Raw genomic sequence first — 15606 nt, 5'->3', positions numbered from 1 at the left:
CTCCACTCTTATCATTTTTATGCAAGTCCGCACACAATGATTTTCACAGTTTCTGTGAGAATATACTTGAATCATTTGAAGATGTTTTAATGACGCAAGACTCAATATAGACTTTAGTTGATGCAAATCCCTCACAGCCTCATTATCATTTACATCAAATTGCAAGGGTCTGCTCTGAATGAGGTCTAATTGTGGATAAATATTTAGACTTGGTAGATCCTTTTCCTAAAAGGTCTTTACCTCTGTCTCTAAAAAGTCTTTGCAGTGTCAAGTGATTTGTTAAATATCTTCTAGCAGAATGCAACTCAAAATGCAAAATACATTTGCAACACTGTCCTTTACGCAAAGCTTTTTTACATTGTGTTGTGAAAACCAGGGTAGCCTTGTTATCCATTTATGAGAGTGTGTGTTGAAGCATACCTGATCGGTGCACCAGTACCATGTTGCAAGAATGGTCAATCCCAGTGTCATGCCTGGCCAGGGTAGATCTCCATGCACAGGGTCTCTGAAAAGGTGCATGGCATCAGACCTGGGCAGGTGGCATGTCGTGTTTGGGATGATCTTAGACGGCACAGCTTTCAAATACACGCTCTCCAGGTTACTGTAGCCTCCAATCTTGTTGAATGCTGTAACGTGTACATAAATACATATCAGCTAAATCTACTACTTTCTGGGTAATGTGTAGAGGTTTAGCTTTAATTGTTCTTTGTAGTAGCATCAAAATGGCATCAAAACGAAATGTAAATTTTGAATCGATTCCAATTAAAATATTTAAATTTCTTTGACTTGTTTAGACTTTTTTTATGTGTTTGTCATATTGAGTTTATATTTTGTTTGCTTGTATCTTTGTGCAGTTTTTATTTAATTTTCAGTTCTTAAAAACCATTAGAGATGACTTTAGAGTTGCTGAAGACGTTAATGGGATTTTCCCTCTTCCACACCTCCATACAAACCAGCTATGCAGGTTTTAATGTGTCCTTACCAGACATGGTGCTATAAAACCTCTCTTTTTGACTTTATTTTTTCTGGTCATGAACAGCTGTGTTACAGGATATTTTAGTTGTTGCCTGGTTTCTATTTCTGTGACAGCCACAGTGAAATCTGTTCCACATTACACCAAATATGCTGTTATTTTTTTGCCTGTCTTCACTTTTACTTAGCAAAGACAAATTCTAGATGATGAAGTCCTTGAGACGACAAAAAGACTCTAATGTAAATAGCACCATGGGAATTAATTTGTTTTGTTTAAATCTTGTTTACACTGAATATTCACATTTTGTGAATATTCTAAATTTGATTCATTTATGCAATAATGTTTTGTAATTTATTTGTTTACTTTTTGTTTTAGGTTATCTGGAAGCTTTTTTTTATTGCAGTCCATTATTGATTCATTTATTTGAGCAATATTTATCTATTTAGATAATAGATACACAATTGAACCAGATTTTCTTATCTAGATCTAGAGAATTCTTGAGATAACTTGTTGAGTCTCGTTTAAGAAAATCTGAGTAGGAGACTTAAGCAAAAGTCTAAACTTGCTCTCTATTTTATCTCCTTGCTGTCTTTGATAAACAGTTGAAATATCAACAAGATCTCATTTGTTATCATCTTTTTTCCGCTATGGAATGCAAATGAAAAATGCTAAATCTAACGGTCTATAGAAAGAAGAAGATATTAGATTTCACAAGATATGTGAGTGGTTCTTCCTTGTACAAAACCTGTCAAATAGTCATTTTTCCCCAGTTATTTTCATTTGTGCAAAATTATATATACTACTATTCTATATATATATATATATATATATATATATATATATATATATATACATTGCTTTGCAAAAGAATTCAAACCCCTTCATTCACAGACTGCTTTAAATGATTTTTTCCCACATCGATCTTATCTCGTTGTTTATTTTATTATTAACATCAAAAGGCAGTTTTATGATATATCTATTAGTTATATATAAACCACCCAACCCGGAAAATGTGCCTGCCAAACACATTCTCTTACAGTTGCCATCTGTTTCCATTGGTGTCACTTCTGAGATGTGCTTACTTCCTCAGTGACAGCTGACATGAGATCACTGCCAGAGCAGAATAAAAGAAGAGGCCTGTGATTGACTGACCTGTGATGGTGAGAATGACTGCTCCAATGATCATGATGAAGGTCTGAAGAGTGTCTGTGTAGATAACAGCCGCCAAGCCACCTGGTGAAACAGAGGACTAAGCGGGTATTTCTCAATTCTCTCATGATGGTTTAATGTGATATGAGTCAACGGCGTCAAGTCTGAATCAGCACTTGCAGACAGAGGAGTGAATACAGTGACAGCAGTGATGCGGATTAAAGTAATCATGCAATTATGTTGGAATCAGTCATGTAGACCATAATTACTAATGCAGAAGTTAAATGATACTGAACCACTGGGCTTCGGTGAGAAAGTTTAAATAAGTAATCATTTAGTAGCAGATTTATCCAAACGACTGGCCAACAAAAAAACTGGTTAAGTAGTTAGCTAGAGGACTCTTCTAGTTTATAATTTACACTATCCACAACTCCAACGAGGAACATTCCTGTTTCAAGCTCTGAGCTTTAACCATTACACCACCCTATCCAGTTTTACAGCATTGCAGTGCATAAGGAAGACCACAATTGATTATTGCATCTGCTTTCTAGGACCATAAATCTGTGTGCGCAACACAATGAGACATCAAAAGCTATGCTTTGTCACGCTATACTCCTGCTTGATGGAATAAGAGCTTGTTTACTGCAAATACTACTTATAAAACCGCTCACTACTGAAAAATGTAGTGGTATCATTTTACAAGAAGTATCATGAGCACTTATTAATCTAGTTTATAACGTTACAAATATACTATTGTTCATTGTTGATTAATTTATTATGACCATTTTTATGAACAAATGCTAATTTATACAGTTTGATTAGTTTATATAATGCATTAGTATATGTGGAAATCAACATTAGCCTAAATTAACAAATGCTCTAAAGGTATATGGTTCTTTTATTATACATAGACACTGCATTTAAAAGTTTGAGGTTAGAAAGCTTTTTTTTTTTGGATCGACCCAAACATTTGAACAGTATATATACAAAATACATACAGTACATGCACATACAAACCTGCAATAGTGTAGAGGGCAGTGATGACCAGCATGAGCACAGTGGACAGGTAGAGATTCCAGCCCAAACAAACCTGGACAAACAAAGCTCCAGAGTACAGATCTGTCTGGAAACGACACAGAAGTTTGAGGTCAGTTTACTGTGTTCTCAGTTATTCTGCATTTGATTATCAAACCGCATGTTTTCGCCAATTAGTATTTCTACTCAAATGTCTTGGAGAACACAATTGCTTAGAGTATATATTTGAAATAAATGTTGGCAATGTTTAGATCAGTCAGTCTTGTTTGATAAAAGTGAATAAGAAATATCTGAGGTCTGACTTTTAATTCTAGAATTTATCTTGTCAGATCTAGAGAATTCTTGAGATAACTTGTTGAGTCTCGTTTAAGAAAATCTGAGTAGGAGACTTAAGCAAAAGTCTAAACTTGCTCTCTATTTTATCTCCTTGCTGTCTTTGATAAACAGTTGAAATATCAACAAGATCTCATTTGTTATCATCTTTTTTCCGCTATGGAATGCAAATGAAAAATGCTAAATCTAACGGTCTAGAGAAAGAAGAAGATATTAGATTTCACAAGATATGTGAGTGGTTCTTCCTTGTACAAAACCTGTCAAATAGTCATTTTTCCCCAGTTATTTTCATTTGTGCAAAATTATATATACTACTATTCTATATATATATATATATATATATATATATATATATATATATATATATATATATATATAGAAACAGAAGAAACAGTCGAGCTACAGAGAAGGACAGCAGCTTGTGAGTGTTTTGCCTTGTTTTCTCTTCAGACTAGTGTGGGATCGTCATTGCTAGGAAAGTTTTTTGGTTTAAATTGTGTGTGTCTTACCCTGGTTAATACGTGCTGACAGTGGCGCTTGGTTTTGCGTTTGCCTATCGCGGGACTGCCTGGTTTCGATCTGCTAAATAGTGAGGCGTGGCCAAAGCCAGTGAAAGTACTTAATTAGCTGTTTAGAAAGCACTTGTCAGAAGAAACAGTCGAGCTACAGAGAAGGACAGCAGCTTGTGAGTGTTTTGCCTTGTTTTCTCTTCAGACTAGTGTGGGATCGTCATTGCTAGGAAAGTTTTTTGGTTTAAATTGTGTGTGTCTTACCCTGGTTAATACGTGCTGACAGTGGCGCTTGGTTTTGCGTTTGCCTATCGCGGGACTGCCTGGTTTCGATCTGCTAAATAGTGAGGCGTGGCCAGCTGACTTCAATCACAGGTAATCAGGCTAATACAAAAGCGCTAAGTTTCACCGCGGCAGCGGTCGCGGCAGCCCTCGTGTGAATTATCCTCATGTGAAGACGGACGAGTGTAAAGACAATCGACTCTACCTGCACGACTCCACCGAGCAAGGACACCGACAGGGCACTTGAGTATTGCTTCCCCCCCCTTTCTTTACTTTTTGTATACCTTGTTCTCAAATATCTTACACCTGTAGTCACTATGTGCTTTCAGATCTCTACTATCACTACTAACACTCGGAGAGCACGCTACGGACGTCGCAGGAAGGCCTGTCTGACAAACCTACGGCCTGTCCCTCTGACCTCTACTACTACGCTCTCTATTCCAGTTGGTCTCTGGAACTGCCAGTCTGCAGTTAACAAAGCAGACTTCATTTCTTCTCTTGCTACTCATTCCGGTCTCAACCTCATGGCACTGACAGAGACTTGGATCAAACCTGAAGATACTGCCACCCCTGCAGCCCTCTCCACTAATTTCACTTGTTCCCACACTCCTCGTACCACTGGGAGGGGTGGAGGAACAGGTCTCCTTATATCAAAAGAATGGAAATTTGATCTTCAGCCATCACCTACAGGTACTGGTTCATTTGAATCACATGCCATTACTGTAACCCACCCTGTTAAAATCCAGTTTGTGGTCATTTATCGTCCCCCAGGTCAATTGGGAAACTTCTTGGAGGAGTTGGATGTGCTGCTATCAAACTTTCCTGAAGATGGTACTCCTCTGGTACTGCTTGGTGACTTCAACATCCACCTAGATAAACCCCAGGCTGCTGACTTCAAAACTCTGCTCGCCTCATTTGATCTCAAGCTAGTGTCTACTACAGTGACTCACAAATCAGGCAACCAACTGGACCTCATCTACATGCGCTGTTGCTCTGTGGACAACTCTTCAGTTGCTCCACTGCACACCTCAGACCACTTCCTCATTACTGCTAACCTAGCACTTACTCCTGAAGTGCCTCACACTCCAACGCAGGTCACCTTTCGACGGAACCTACGCTCACTCTCTCCATCTCGCCTATCTTCTGTGGTTTCATCCTCACTTCCTGCACTCTCTCAGTTCTCTGCTCTGGACACGAACAGCGCTACGGACACTCTTTGCTCCACTTTAACATCTTGCTTGGACAACTTTTGCCCACTGTTGTCTAGACCAGCACGCACTGCCCCATCTGCCCCCTGGCTGTCTGAGGTTCTCCGTGAACATCGCTCTAAACTCAGGGCTGCAGAGAGGAAATGGCAGAAATCAAGAAACTCTACAGACCTCAGTGTGTATCAGTCTCTCCTCTCTTCCTTCTCTGCAAATGTCTTCACGGCTAAAACATCCTACTACCACAACAAAATTAACAGCTGTTGTGACGCTCGGACACTCTTCAAGACTTTCTCTTCTCTTCTTGATCCACCGCCACCACCTCCTCCATCGACTCTTACAGCGGACGACTTTGCAGTTTTCTTCACAAATAAGACGAGATCCATCAGCGGCCAATTCTCCACACCGCAGACTGAGGACAACTTCACAATGACCGATGCACACTCTTTCTCCTCCTTCTCCCCACTCTCAGAGATGGACGTCTCCGAACTTCTCCTGTCCAATCATCCTACTACTTGTCCACTTGATCCGATCCCCACTCACCTCCTTCAAGCAATCTCTTCTTCAGTCATACCTTTGCTTACTCACGTTATCAACTCCTCTCTTCACTCTGGAACATTTCCCTCAGCATTCAAGCAGGCTCGGGTAAGCCCACTGCTCAAGAAACCATCACTAAATCCAGCGCTTCTTGAAAACTACAGACCGGTATCCCTTCTTCCATTTATTGCAAAGACACTTGAGCGAGCTGTGTTCAACCAGTTTTCTATATTCCTTGTACAGAACAACCTCCTGGACAGCAACCAATCTGGCTTCAAAAGTGGCCACTCAACTGAGACTGCTCTGCTCTCGGTTACTGAAGCCCTGCGACTAGCAAGAGCAGCTTCAAAATCCTCGGTACTCATCTTACTGGACCTTTCTGCTGCTTTTGACACTGTTAATCACCAGATTCTCCTGTCCACCCTCAGAAAGATGGGCATCTCTGGAACAGCACTCCTGTGGGTTAAGTCCTACCTCTCTGACAGATCCTTCAGTGTGTCTTGGAGGGGTGATGTTTCAAAGTCACACCACCTTGCTACTGGGGTTCCTCAAGGCTCAGTACTTGGACCACTTCTCTTCTCCATCTACATGACATCATTAGGATCTGTCATTCAGAAGCATGGCTTTTCTTATCACTGCTACGCTGATGACACCCAACTCTACCTCTCATTCCAACCAGATGACCCGACGGTAGCTGCTCGCATTTCAGCCTGTCTGAGTGACATCTCTAGCTGGATGAATGACCATCACCTTCAGCTTAACCTTACGAAGACAGAACTCCTGGTGATTCCAGCTAACCCATTGCTTCATCACAACTTCTCTATACAGCTGGGCTCATCAACCATTACTCCTTCGAGGACAGCTAGAAACCTAGGAGTTGTGATGGATCATCAGTTAAGCTTCACAGACCACATTGCTACAACTACCCGGTCCTGCAGGTTTGCCTTATACAACATTAGGAAGATTAGACCCTTCCTGTCAGAGCAAGCAACCCAACTTCTTGTCCAAGCTCTTGTTCTCTCCAGACTGGACTATTGTAATGCTCTCCTGGCGGGCCTTCCTGCATGTACTGTCAAGCCTCTGCAATTGATCCAGAATGCAGCAGCGAGGGTTGTCTTCAATGAGCCAAAGAAAGCTCACGTTACTCCGCTCCTCATCAGGTTACACTGGCTACCAGTAGCTGCTCGCATCAAATTCAAGGTACTGATGCTAGCCTACAAGACGACCACTGGCACGGCACCAACTTACCTAAACTCATTGGTTAAATCTTATGTGCCCTCCAGAAGTTTGCGCTCTGCAAGTGATCGACGCCTTGTGGTACCATCCCAAAGAAGTTCAAAATCACTCTCAAGGACCTTTTCCTGGACTGTCACCAGCTGGTGGAATGACCTCCCAATCTCAATTCGTACAGCTGAGTCTTTACTCATTTTCAAGAAACAGCTAAAGACTCATCTTTTTCGCCTGCACTTAACCAACTAACACTAGCACTTTTCCTTTTCTTGTCTTTTTAATTAAAAAAAAAAAAAAAAAAAAAAAAAAAAAAAAAAAAAAAACCCTACCTATGCGTTCTATACTAGACTAACTGAGACGTGTCATGGCACTTGTATACTGTTGTTGTTCTCTTGTTGACCTGACTGCTTCTGTTGTTCTCATTTGTAAGTCGCTTTGGATAAAAGCGTCTGCTAAATGATTAAATGTAAATGTAAATGTAAATATATATATATATATACATTGCTTTGCAAAAGAATTCAAACCCCTTCATTCACAGACTGCTTTAAATGACTTTTTTCCCACATCGATCTACACTCCCTACACCACAATGATAAAGCAAATAACATTTTTAACATCTTAGCAAATTTATTAAAGATAAAAAAAATATATGATTCAATTGCATAAGTATTCAAACCCTTATCTGGGACCGTTGAAATTTAGGTCAGGAGCATTCATTGTGCTTGTAAATGTTATAAATTATAATAAGTCTCTTATGTTCATTGAGGCTGAAAAATACAGGCTGAAAACAACAGTAATTTTACATTTTAAATATGAAATATTATTATACATTTAATTTCAGTTTTGTTTTATTCTATTTTAACAAATATAATTTATTCCCATGGTGGCAATATTTTCTGATTTGCTGCTCAATAAATATTTTTTCTTTTTGTTTTTGTTGAAAGCAGTTATCAGCAAAATTATTTTTTGTATTCTTTGATTAATAGAAAGTTTAAAAGAACAGCATTTATTTAAAATAGAACTTTATAAATGTCTTTTGATCACATAACATTTTCTTGAATTAAAGTATTAATTTCTTAAAAATATCTTACTGAGCCCAAACTTTTATACGGAGCTTTACCACTTATAACATCTACAGTAACATTTCTATGACAAATAATGTTTTTTTAAGTGCCAAAGTTTAATGCCTAGCATTCCAGCAAGGCAGCATGAACATTCACGTGTAAGTGTTTTTGTGTGTCTGCAGTGAAAAACAGATGTTGAAACACAGTTAAACTACATTCTCTTTCACAACTTCAAATTCCTTAGAAACATGCCAGCACAGTAATACAGTGAAATGAAGTCTTTGTAAATTAATGTTTGACTTTTAGTTTTGTGGGAATACAGTATATGTGCATGAAATGGCAAAGGTTTTATGAAACATTATGAATGTATGTGTTTCACTGCTCACTGAGATCTTGGTGAACACAGACAGCATCAGACTGAGAGCTGACAAGTACATGCGAATTCGCTCTCCTCCAAACCGCCGACCCAGATACTCTGGCATTGTAACAATCTGAGAGAGAGAGAGAGAGAGAGACAGGAAGTGCAGAGGGAACAGCATGAACAAAGTAAATTAATAGGCGAATCTGGGAAAGTAGCACATGTGGTGAGAAGTAAAGAGACTTTGAGTCTATGGTGCATGTGACAGCATTAAACATAAATTCTCAATTATTAATTCACAGACTAAATAGCTCACTTGGCACTTCAGTATAAGCGGTGGTTTGGTGTATGTCTAAAACCCACCCCAGAAGACACATAAACTGGGACAAAGATCCAGGCAAGAGCCAGCAGGACATAGGTTGCCTAACAGAGAGAGAAAGGATATTACCACACTGCAGAAAATCAATTAGTTTTTCAGTGAAGCACATTTAAATAAGAACAATTCACCTAAGACGTAAATCTGTTTGCTTTGACAAAAGCCGCAAAAAGAAAGTGAAGGCACATCTTAGTATAATATAATATAACATAACATGTATGATGTTTTTCTAGTAAAGTATTTTTTGTACTTGTACTAGTCACTACAATTAGTCATGATTAGGGTTTTTTTTTTTTTTTTTTTTTTTTCATGTGTGTCTCTCCAGCTAATTTTGAATATACAATAATGGAGAAGATAAAAATAGATGGGAATAATTACACAAATGTTTTTATGTAGTGTTTATGGCTAATTTAATTGAAACCAACATGGGTCTTTTTTTAGCACAAGGAAGGTTTAAGTAAATGCCATTTGTATGATATTTATTGTCTAAAACTGGCATCCAAGCAGTTAGCGACAAATTTAAGCATGCAACTACTTTTTAGTTCTACTGTATCATGAATATAAATATGTGTTAATAATTTCCACATACTTTAACTTAAAAAGTTCAGTTGCTGCCTTAAATTTTAAATTGGAAGTCATTCAACTTGAATTATCTTAAACTTGAATTATTTGTTATTATTTAATTGTTGAAGTTATAACTTCACTTACATATAAATCTATCATATTTAGACACGTATAAGTAAAAAAAAAAAAAGCCAGCACATACTTTGAAAAACAATTTGAGGTCTTATTTATATAGCGCTTTTGTTCCTCAGGTTCATTTATCTTGTTGTAAGGATTTGAGAAATGACAGACTAGACAAAGGACTGACAGAATGGACCAACAGTCTAGACAAAAACTAAGAATAGGATATTCAGCATCCTAATTCCTGTTTTAAGACAGAAGCTGGTCCTCTTTCTCCCCCTAGTGCTGATCGAATGCAGTTGCATTTACATGAAGTTTCATTAGTGTTTGAAACAATGCCCAAGAACTAATTGTGGCTAATAAATATTTTGCACTTAATGAAAATTAAGGCAGGAAGGAAATTGGAAAAGAGATGTCACTCACATTCCACTCAAATCCAGCTACAGCGATCCCTCCGGCTGCTCCTGTCCCAGCCAGACCGATGAACAAACCTGAACCCTCACTGCTGGCAAACAGAGATGCACCAATCTGCATCCATTCATGCGACAGGTTAGTGCAGTTCTCAGACTGGACTCTACATGAAACAACTAGATTTACAGCAGTCAGCATCAGACTTCATTTCTGCAGGCTGGTTGACCTGACACATCAGGCAGTGTATGCAGTGTGTCATGCGTGCTAAACTAATCAACATTGTTTTAATTATTCTATAATTAGTATGCTTGTCTTATATGTATAATTATTATATTATATTATATTATATATTATATTTGATATTTTATTTGAGATACTAGGTTTAATCCTTTAAAATGTTTTGACTAATTAAAAGAATTGCAAAAGAAGAAAAATGATTGTTGTTGGTGAAAACGGTAAAAAAGGTGATTTGTAAAGCACCTACAATATATGTTTTTCCATATATGTCTGAAAACCACTACATAAAAAATACTTTTTTATTCTATTATTTGTTTATTGAATTAGAAAATAATTAACACTAATTTGAATGTCTTATTATTGCTCAATCTGTTGCATTAATCAGTAGCTCTCTAGCTGCATGAACTGAAAAAGTTAAACCCATCTTTTGCTTTAGTGGAAGCTGGAAATTTATTTTGTAGAGTTCACTTGATAAATGTCACCAATTTGCTTAGTGATCTGATTTGATAAGTTTAATGATAAGATAAGACGGGTCTTTTACTTTCTGTGATTTGACTTTTGGACATCAACATATATATTTTGAGCGGAGATCTACATTTTGAAAATAATTAGTTCATGTATGTTTTTTTTTTCTTTTTCTATTAGCTATTTTACCTATAAGAGTAATTTTATCTGCTCATTATCAGGCTTTAATTATAGTAAAGTGAGGCAAAAATAGTAAATAATAATAATAATAATAATAATTTTTCAGTAATTATCACTTACTGGCCACCAAGCCATGTCTCTGCCAGCCAGAAAATATCCGCTTAGTGTGTTTCGGCTCACTCTGCAAGATGACTGAAACACACACATACATACACAGAATAATTTATGAAAAACTGAAATGGAGCTGTATTTTTCTCTCTAACATCATAGATAATATTAGAATAGTGTTACATTTTAAATCATTTCAATTTCCACAGTTTAAATCCACGTTTTTACAGGAAACTGAGATTTATGTTTCAAATATATAAACACTATTAAACTATTATTTAAATAATAATTATTATGTACAATTCATATTATCCAAATAAACTAATACACCTCACCCATATTCCAACAGCGACGTTCAATAAAAAATATGCTCCGATTACAATGATATCAGATACACTGAAAGACTGGGAAAGAGCAAAAAGATTTGTGGTAGAGTTAGACGCCATGTCCTGCCTTCACACACACACACACACACCACACACAGAGTAAGAGGACGGAAAGACACAAGGCGTTCCGGTCAGTCAGCTCTGTGTGAGAATTGATCATTAAACACATCAGTTTAATGAAGCAACTTGCACCTTACATGAAAACAACAAGGCAGATGAAACACATCCCTGAAGACACACAAACCCTGCTGCTTGCTGTGTGTTGAGAGATGTACACATGCACCTTCACATAAACCCAAACACTCATGACTACACACACGCATACATACTTACATGCTTAATCGAATAATCAGTGCATTTAGACATGTGATCTAACTAACCTAACGTGACTGACAGAGTCTAAAAAACATCCCTAGACACACTTAACAAAGTGAATCATTTACTTCAACACCCAGTGGTGCTAGCCATTAACACATGCACATGCACTAACCATTAGCATCACATTACACATATGTATTTACACATATTTTGTCTCCCATTTGAGTTATTACTTTGATACTTATTTCTTTTGTACTCTGGCACTAAAAAGATTTCTGACTTTTTGTTATTTTTTTTTTAAAGAAGTCTTATGCTAAAAAAAAAGTAATTCATTCCAGTGATGGTAAAGCTGAATTTTCAAAAGTCATTACGACACTGATTTGGTCTCTTATATATATATATTTATATATATATATATATATATATATATATATATATATATATATATATATATATAATTTAAATGATTAAAGATATCACATAATTTCACATTTATTTAAATGAAAAAAAAATTCACACACAAAATTAATTAAACATGGGATTTTTACAGAAGAGAGACTGAAATTGCATGTAATGATGTCTTACAACATTCAAAAAATCTGTTTTTACAGTGTTGTACTGCATTATTGCGTAATCTTTGTACTATAGTAATGAATATTACTATATAATTAAGAATATTAAAATGGCATAAATAATATCTAATAATAATAAAATTATATTAGTAAAAAAAGGTTTCAGGGTGCATTATGATATATTGCACTGAAAATAGAAGAGATCCATTACTGTATCTCAGTCATTTTCCTGGATATTTACCTTTGAAAGAGTTTAGTTCCAGCCCAGTCAACACACCTGCTGAATTTGTTGGTTCAGTTGTGTTTAATTAGAGTTGGAGCTAATCTCTGCAGGAAGGTAAATCTCCAGGAGTTAACTGTTGGTGAACTGGTGATTAATGTTCTGGGTGATAAACACAAATGTAGCTGATCCAGGTTGGAGAGAGCAGGGAACTGGCAGGAGAGGATAACAACTTATTTGGATAACAAGTTACCTCGCAAATAAGTATACATTTAGCCACTGCATTATTTAAAACTGACAGTGCAAAATAAGTAAAGAACGGCCAATTACCCACTGACTGATGTGGATTAGAATGGAGCCCAAATTAGACATCTGCTCTGGTTTTGCTGAGACCCTTAAGGAGTAATGTATCGTATCACAGACTTTTAATTGTAAGATTGTCACCAAAATTATGGCTGAAATGACAGATAGAGAGAATGGGAGCGGTTGAATTATATGATAATAATCAGTATGGCTATCAGTGTCTGAGGGCCACCAGTGAGATTTAAAGGAACATCTCACACATTATTTCCCCAAAATAAAATAGCAATTATGTGGAAAACACAAGAAGATCTTTAACAGAATTTTTAAGCTCTTTTCCATAAAATGAAGGTATATTTTGACCAGGGACTATCATGCATCAAAAAAGATGCCTTGTGTGCTGTATTTGGTTTCTGAAGCAATGCACAGTTTTTTGACCAGGTGGTGGACATTATAAATTAAGACTGCATAAACATTGCAGAATATTAAATATAAGAAAGAAGTTCTTTGGTTAAGTGTACATTGTCAGTATCTACCCTGCTAAAATCTGTCCTGTGACCTTTCTCCTCAAAAACATGCTCACTCAAACACACACAAATACAGCACACACTGCTTTCCTCCTTTTTAATCTGTCAGGCTCATGGAAAGGGTCTATTTAGTCACGCCCCCTGACTGATGCAGCACCATCTATTTAACCAAGCAGTCTCTCGCAAACACATGCTATGGCAAGCTGCTTTATCAGTTATTTCATAGTGTTCTTTTTTAAATTAGTCACTAAAAGAAGCAATTCTGGGTAACTATTATCACTTAACTTAAATAAATGACTGCAATTTTAAAATTGCAATGTATTGTAATTAAACCTTTTTGTAATGTTGAAGTTTTTGTTATGTTTTGAAGGGTACCATTGTGCTAAGAGTAGTGCTCATAGTAAGGTTGTGGGTGGCTATATGAAAGTATACAACAAATTGACTTGATTCTAATGATTCTAATGTTTTACTTGTTTATTAAATTTGTATGTTACTTAAGTAAGCATTGATTTTAACTGAAATAGATTAATTGGTTTCAGGGCCACAATTACATTAGTTTGAACATTAATAACAAGAGTTCAACACTATACATGCATGTGGTGCTGCTGACATTGGAATCAGCGTTCTGACTTAGAACATCCATCTCACTTAGCTCATATTTTGTATATTCTGGTACGAATAAATAAGGCTGGGCAAAAAATTGCAAGTCATCCTCTCTGTCGAAATCTTCAGACATGTATATGAAGACTGTATTATGTACAGTGTGCATCTTCCTCTGCTTGTAAACTAGGCACAGCTCATCCGGGTTCAATGTAAGAACAAATAATTTTGTTTTCTTTGCGCACATAACAATGTCCTTACTACCTTTCTGGGCCTTGAACGTGGTGTGTTATTTAGTAGTATTAAAATATATAAATAACATAAAATCAATATTAGTTAGTTTTAAAGAATTAATGTTAATGTTTAAACAGCTTGCCATACATACACAGATACACACACACACACACACACACACACACACACACATACATGCGCACATGAGAAAGCGACAGCGGATTACAACCTCCAGCGGCCGCGCGCACATCTGTCTGGATGTTTACGTAATATATACGGTCTCTCTATGAGCTTCGGGTCAAAGAGACGCCTTCCGTTTTGATTTACAGAGCATCTGCTATTTTTGTAGCAGTACAACCATGTCACCGTGCGTAAATACGCGCAAGGTTTCCGCGCCGTCTCTTTAACCTGAAAACGATTGGACTCTGTCACCTCAGTACGCAATAACACCGTTTTTCATCGTTAGGGATTGCGTGGACACCACTGGTCACTCCACTGGGCATGTAAACGCGTCTAGCACGTCTCTGCGCACTCGACCTTTTTACGATGTACGGCGAGGATGCGCTGGCGTTAACGGCACCGTTATGGTCGCCTGGTCCCCTGAAGATGCTCTGGATGTAGAAGTATAGCCATGACTGCATGTGTGAGAGAGGGTGCTTGAGTGTGTGACTGACCAGGATGGGAAAAGAACAGGAACTCTTGCAGGCGGTGAAGACGGAGGATCTGATTACCGTCCAGCGGCTCCTCCAGAGACCCAAACAGGGCAAAGCGAGTGAGTATCACACCCACCGATCTTTAAATGTCTCATCACACCCTCTACACACCCCCTTGCTATAACAGAGCTTCAATGATCACATATGCACACATGGCTTTGGAATTGTTGCTATTATATGGCGAAGCACTTGGCTTTGGCGAATAAATAAATGTTTCATTAACAATTTCGTGCGTTTCTCCATCAATTTCCTCGTAAGAGCGTGTCGATATAATGACTTTGTAGGCCTTATGTATATTAGTGTCGCTGAGAACCGAAAACCGGTTCTTTTTCAGAACGGCTTTCATTTTTAAAACATTGAAACTAAATAATTTTAATCACGTTCATGAACGGTTCTATAGTGCATTTTTTTCTGCTGAGCACCATAAAAACGTTCTAAACGAACGACTCTTGTCGGCCCCTTTCCTTTTAGTGAATCACGCCAGTTTCGTCCGAATGATTCCAGAGTGAGTCGGTTCTTTTTTAATTAATATCAGCGCAGATATAGACATATTCGTTCATTATAACGCGAGCGGTCGTTCCACTTGTGTCGCGTCGCGAA

The 15606-nt window shown here is 37.4% G+C and overlaps 2 protein-coding genes across 4 annotated transcripts in view; one reads left to right on the top strand and one right to left on the bottom strand.

Annotated features, from left to right (window-relative positions):
- slc5a10 (solute carrier family 5 member 10) overlaps nucleotides 1-15029 on the bottom strand; it is a 33481-nt gene extending 18452 nt beyond the window's left edge. Inside the window, exons 1-8 of one of the 2 annotated variants that reach the window (XM_059553598.1) lie at nucleotides 14968-15029; nucleotides 11149-11220; nucleotides 10159-10263; nucleotides 9039-9098; nucleotides 8704-8808; nucleotides 3140-3245; nucleotides 2126-2206; nucleotides 421-626 (exon numbers count right to left, since the gene is read on the bottom strand). In XM_059553598.1, coding sequence (XP_059409581.1) covers nucleotides 421-626; nucleotides 2126-2206; nucleotides 3140-3245; nucleotides 8704-8808; nucleotides 9039-9098; nucleotides 10159-10263; nucleotides 11149-11163 — 678 coding nt within the window. In that variant the 5' untranslated portion in view covers nucleotides 11164-11220; nucleotides 14968-15029. Of the gene's footprint in view, nucleotides 1-420; nucleotides 627-2125; nucleotides 2207-3139; nucleotides 3246-8703; nucleotides 8809-9038; nucleotides 9099-10158; nucleotides 10264-11148; nucleotides 11221-11471; nucleotides 11628-14967 lie in introns of those variants that run through there. The other variant, XM_059553597.1, reaches the window with a different exon arrangement.
- si:dkeyp-9d4.3 (caskin-1) overlaps nucleotides 14486-15606 on the top strand; it is a 43294-nt gene continuing 42173 nt past the window's right edge. For both annotated transcript variants that reach the window (XM_059553595.1, XM_059553594.1), the window contains exon 1: nucleotides 14486-15065. In XM_059553595.1, the coding sequence (XP_059409578.1) occupies nucleotides 14972-15065 (94 nt within the window). In that variant the 5' untranslated portion in view covers nucleotides 14486-14971. The remainder of the gene's footprint in view (nucleotides 15066-15606) is intronic.

Source organism: Carassius carassius, chromosome 7, assembly GCF_963082965.1.
Source record: "Carassius carassius chromosome 7, fCarCar2.1, whole genome shotgun sequence".
NCBI classification, from domain to species: domain Eukaryota; kingdom Metazoa; phylum Chordata; class Actinopteri; order Cypriniformes; family Cyprinidae; genus Carassius; species Carassius carassius.
Note: the sequence above shows the minus strand (reverse complement) of the source record. Positions and strands in the feature narration are given on the sequence as shown.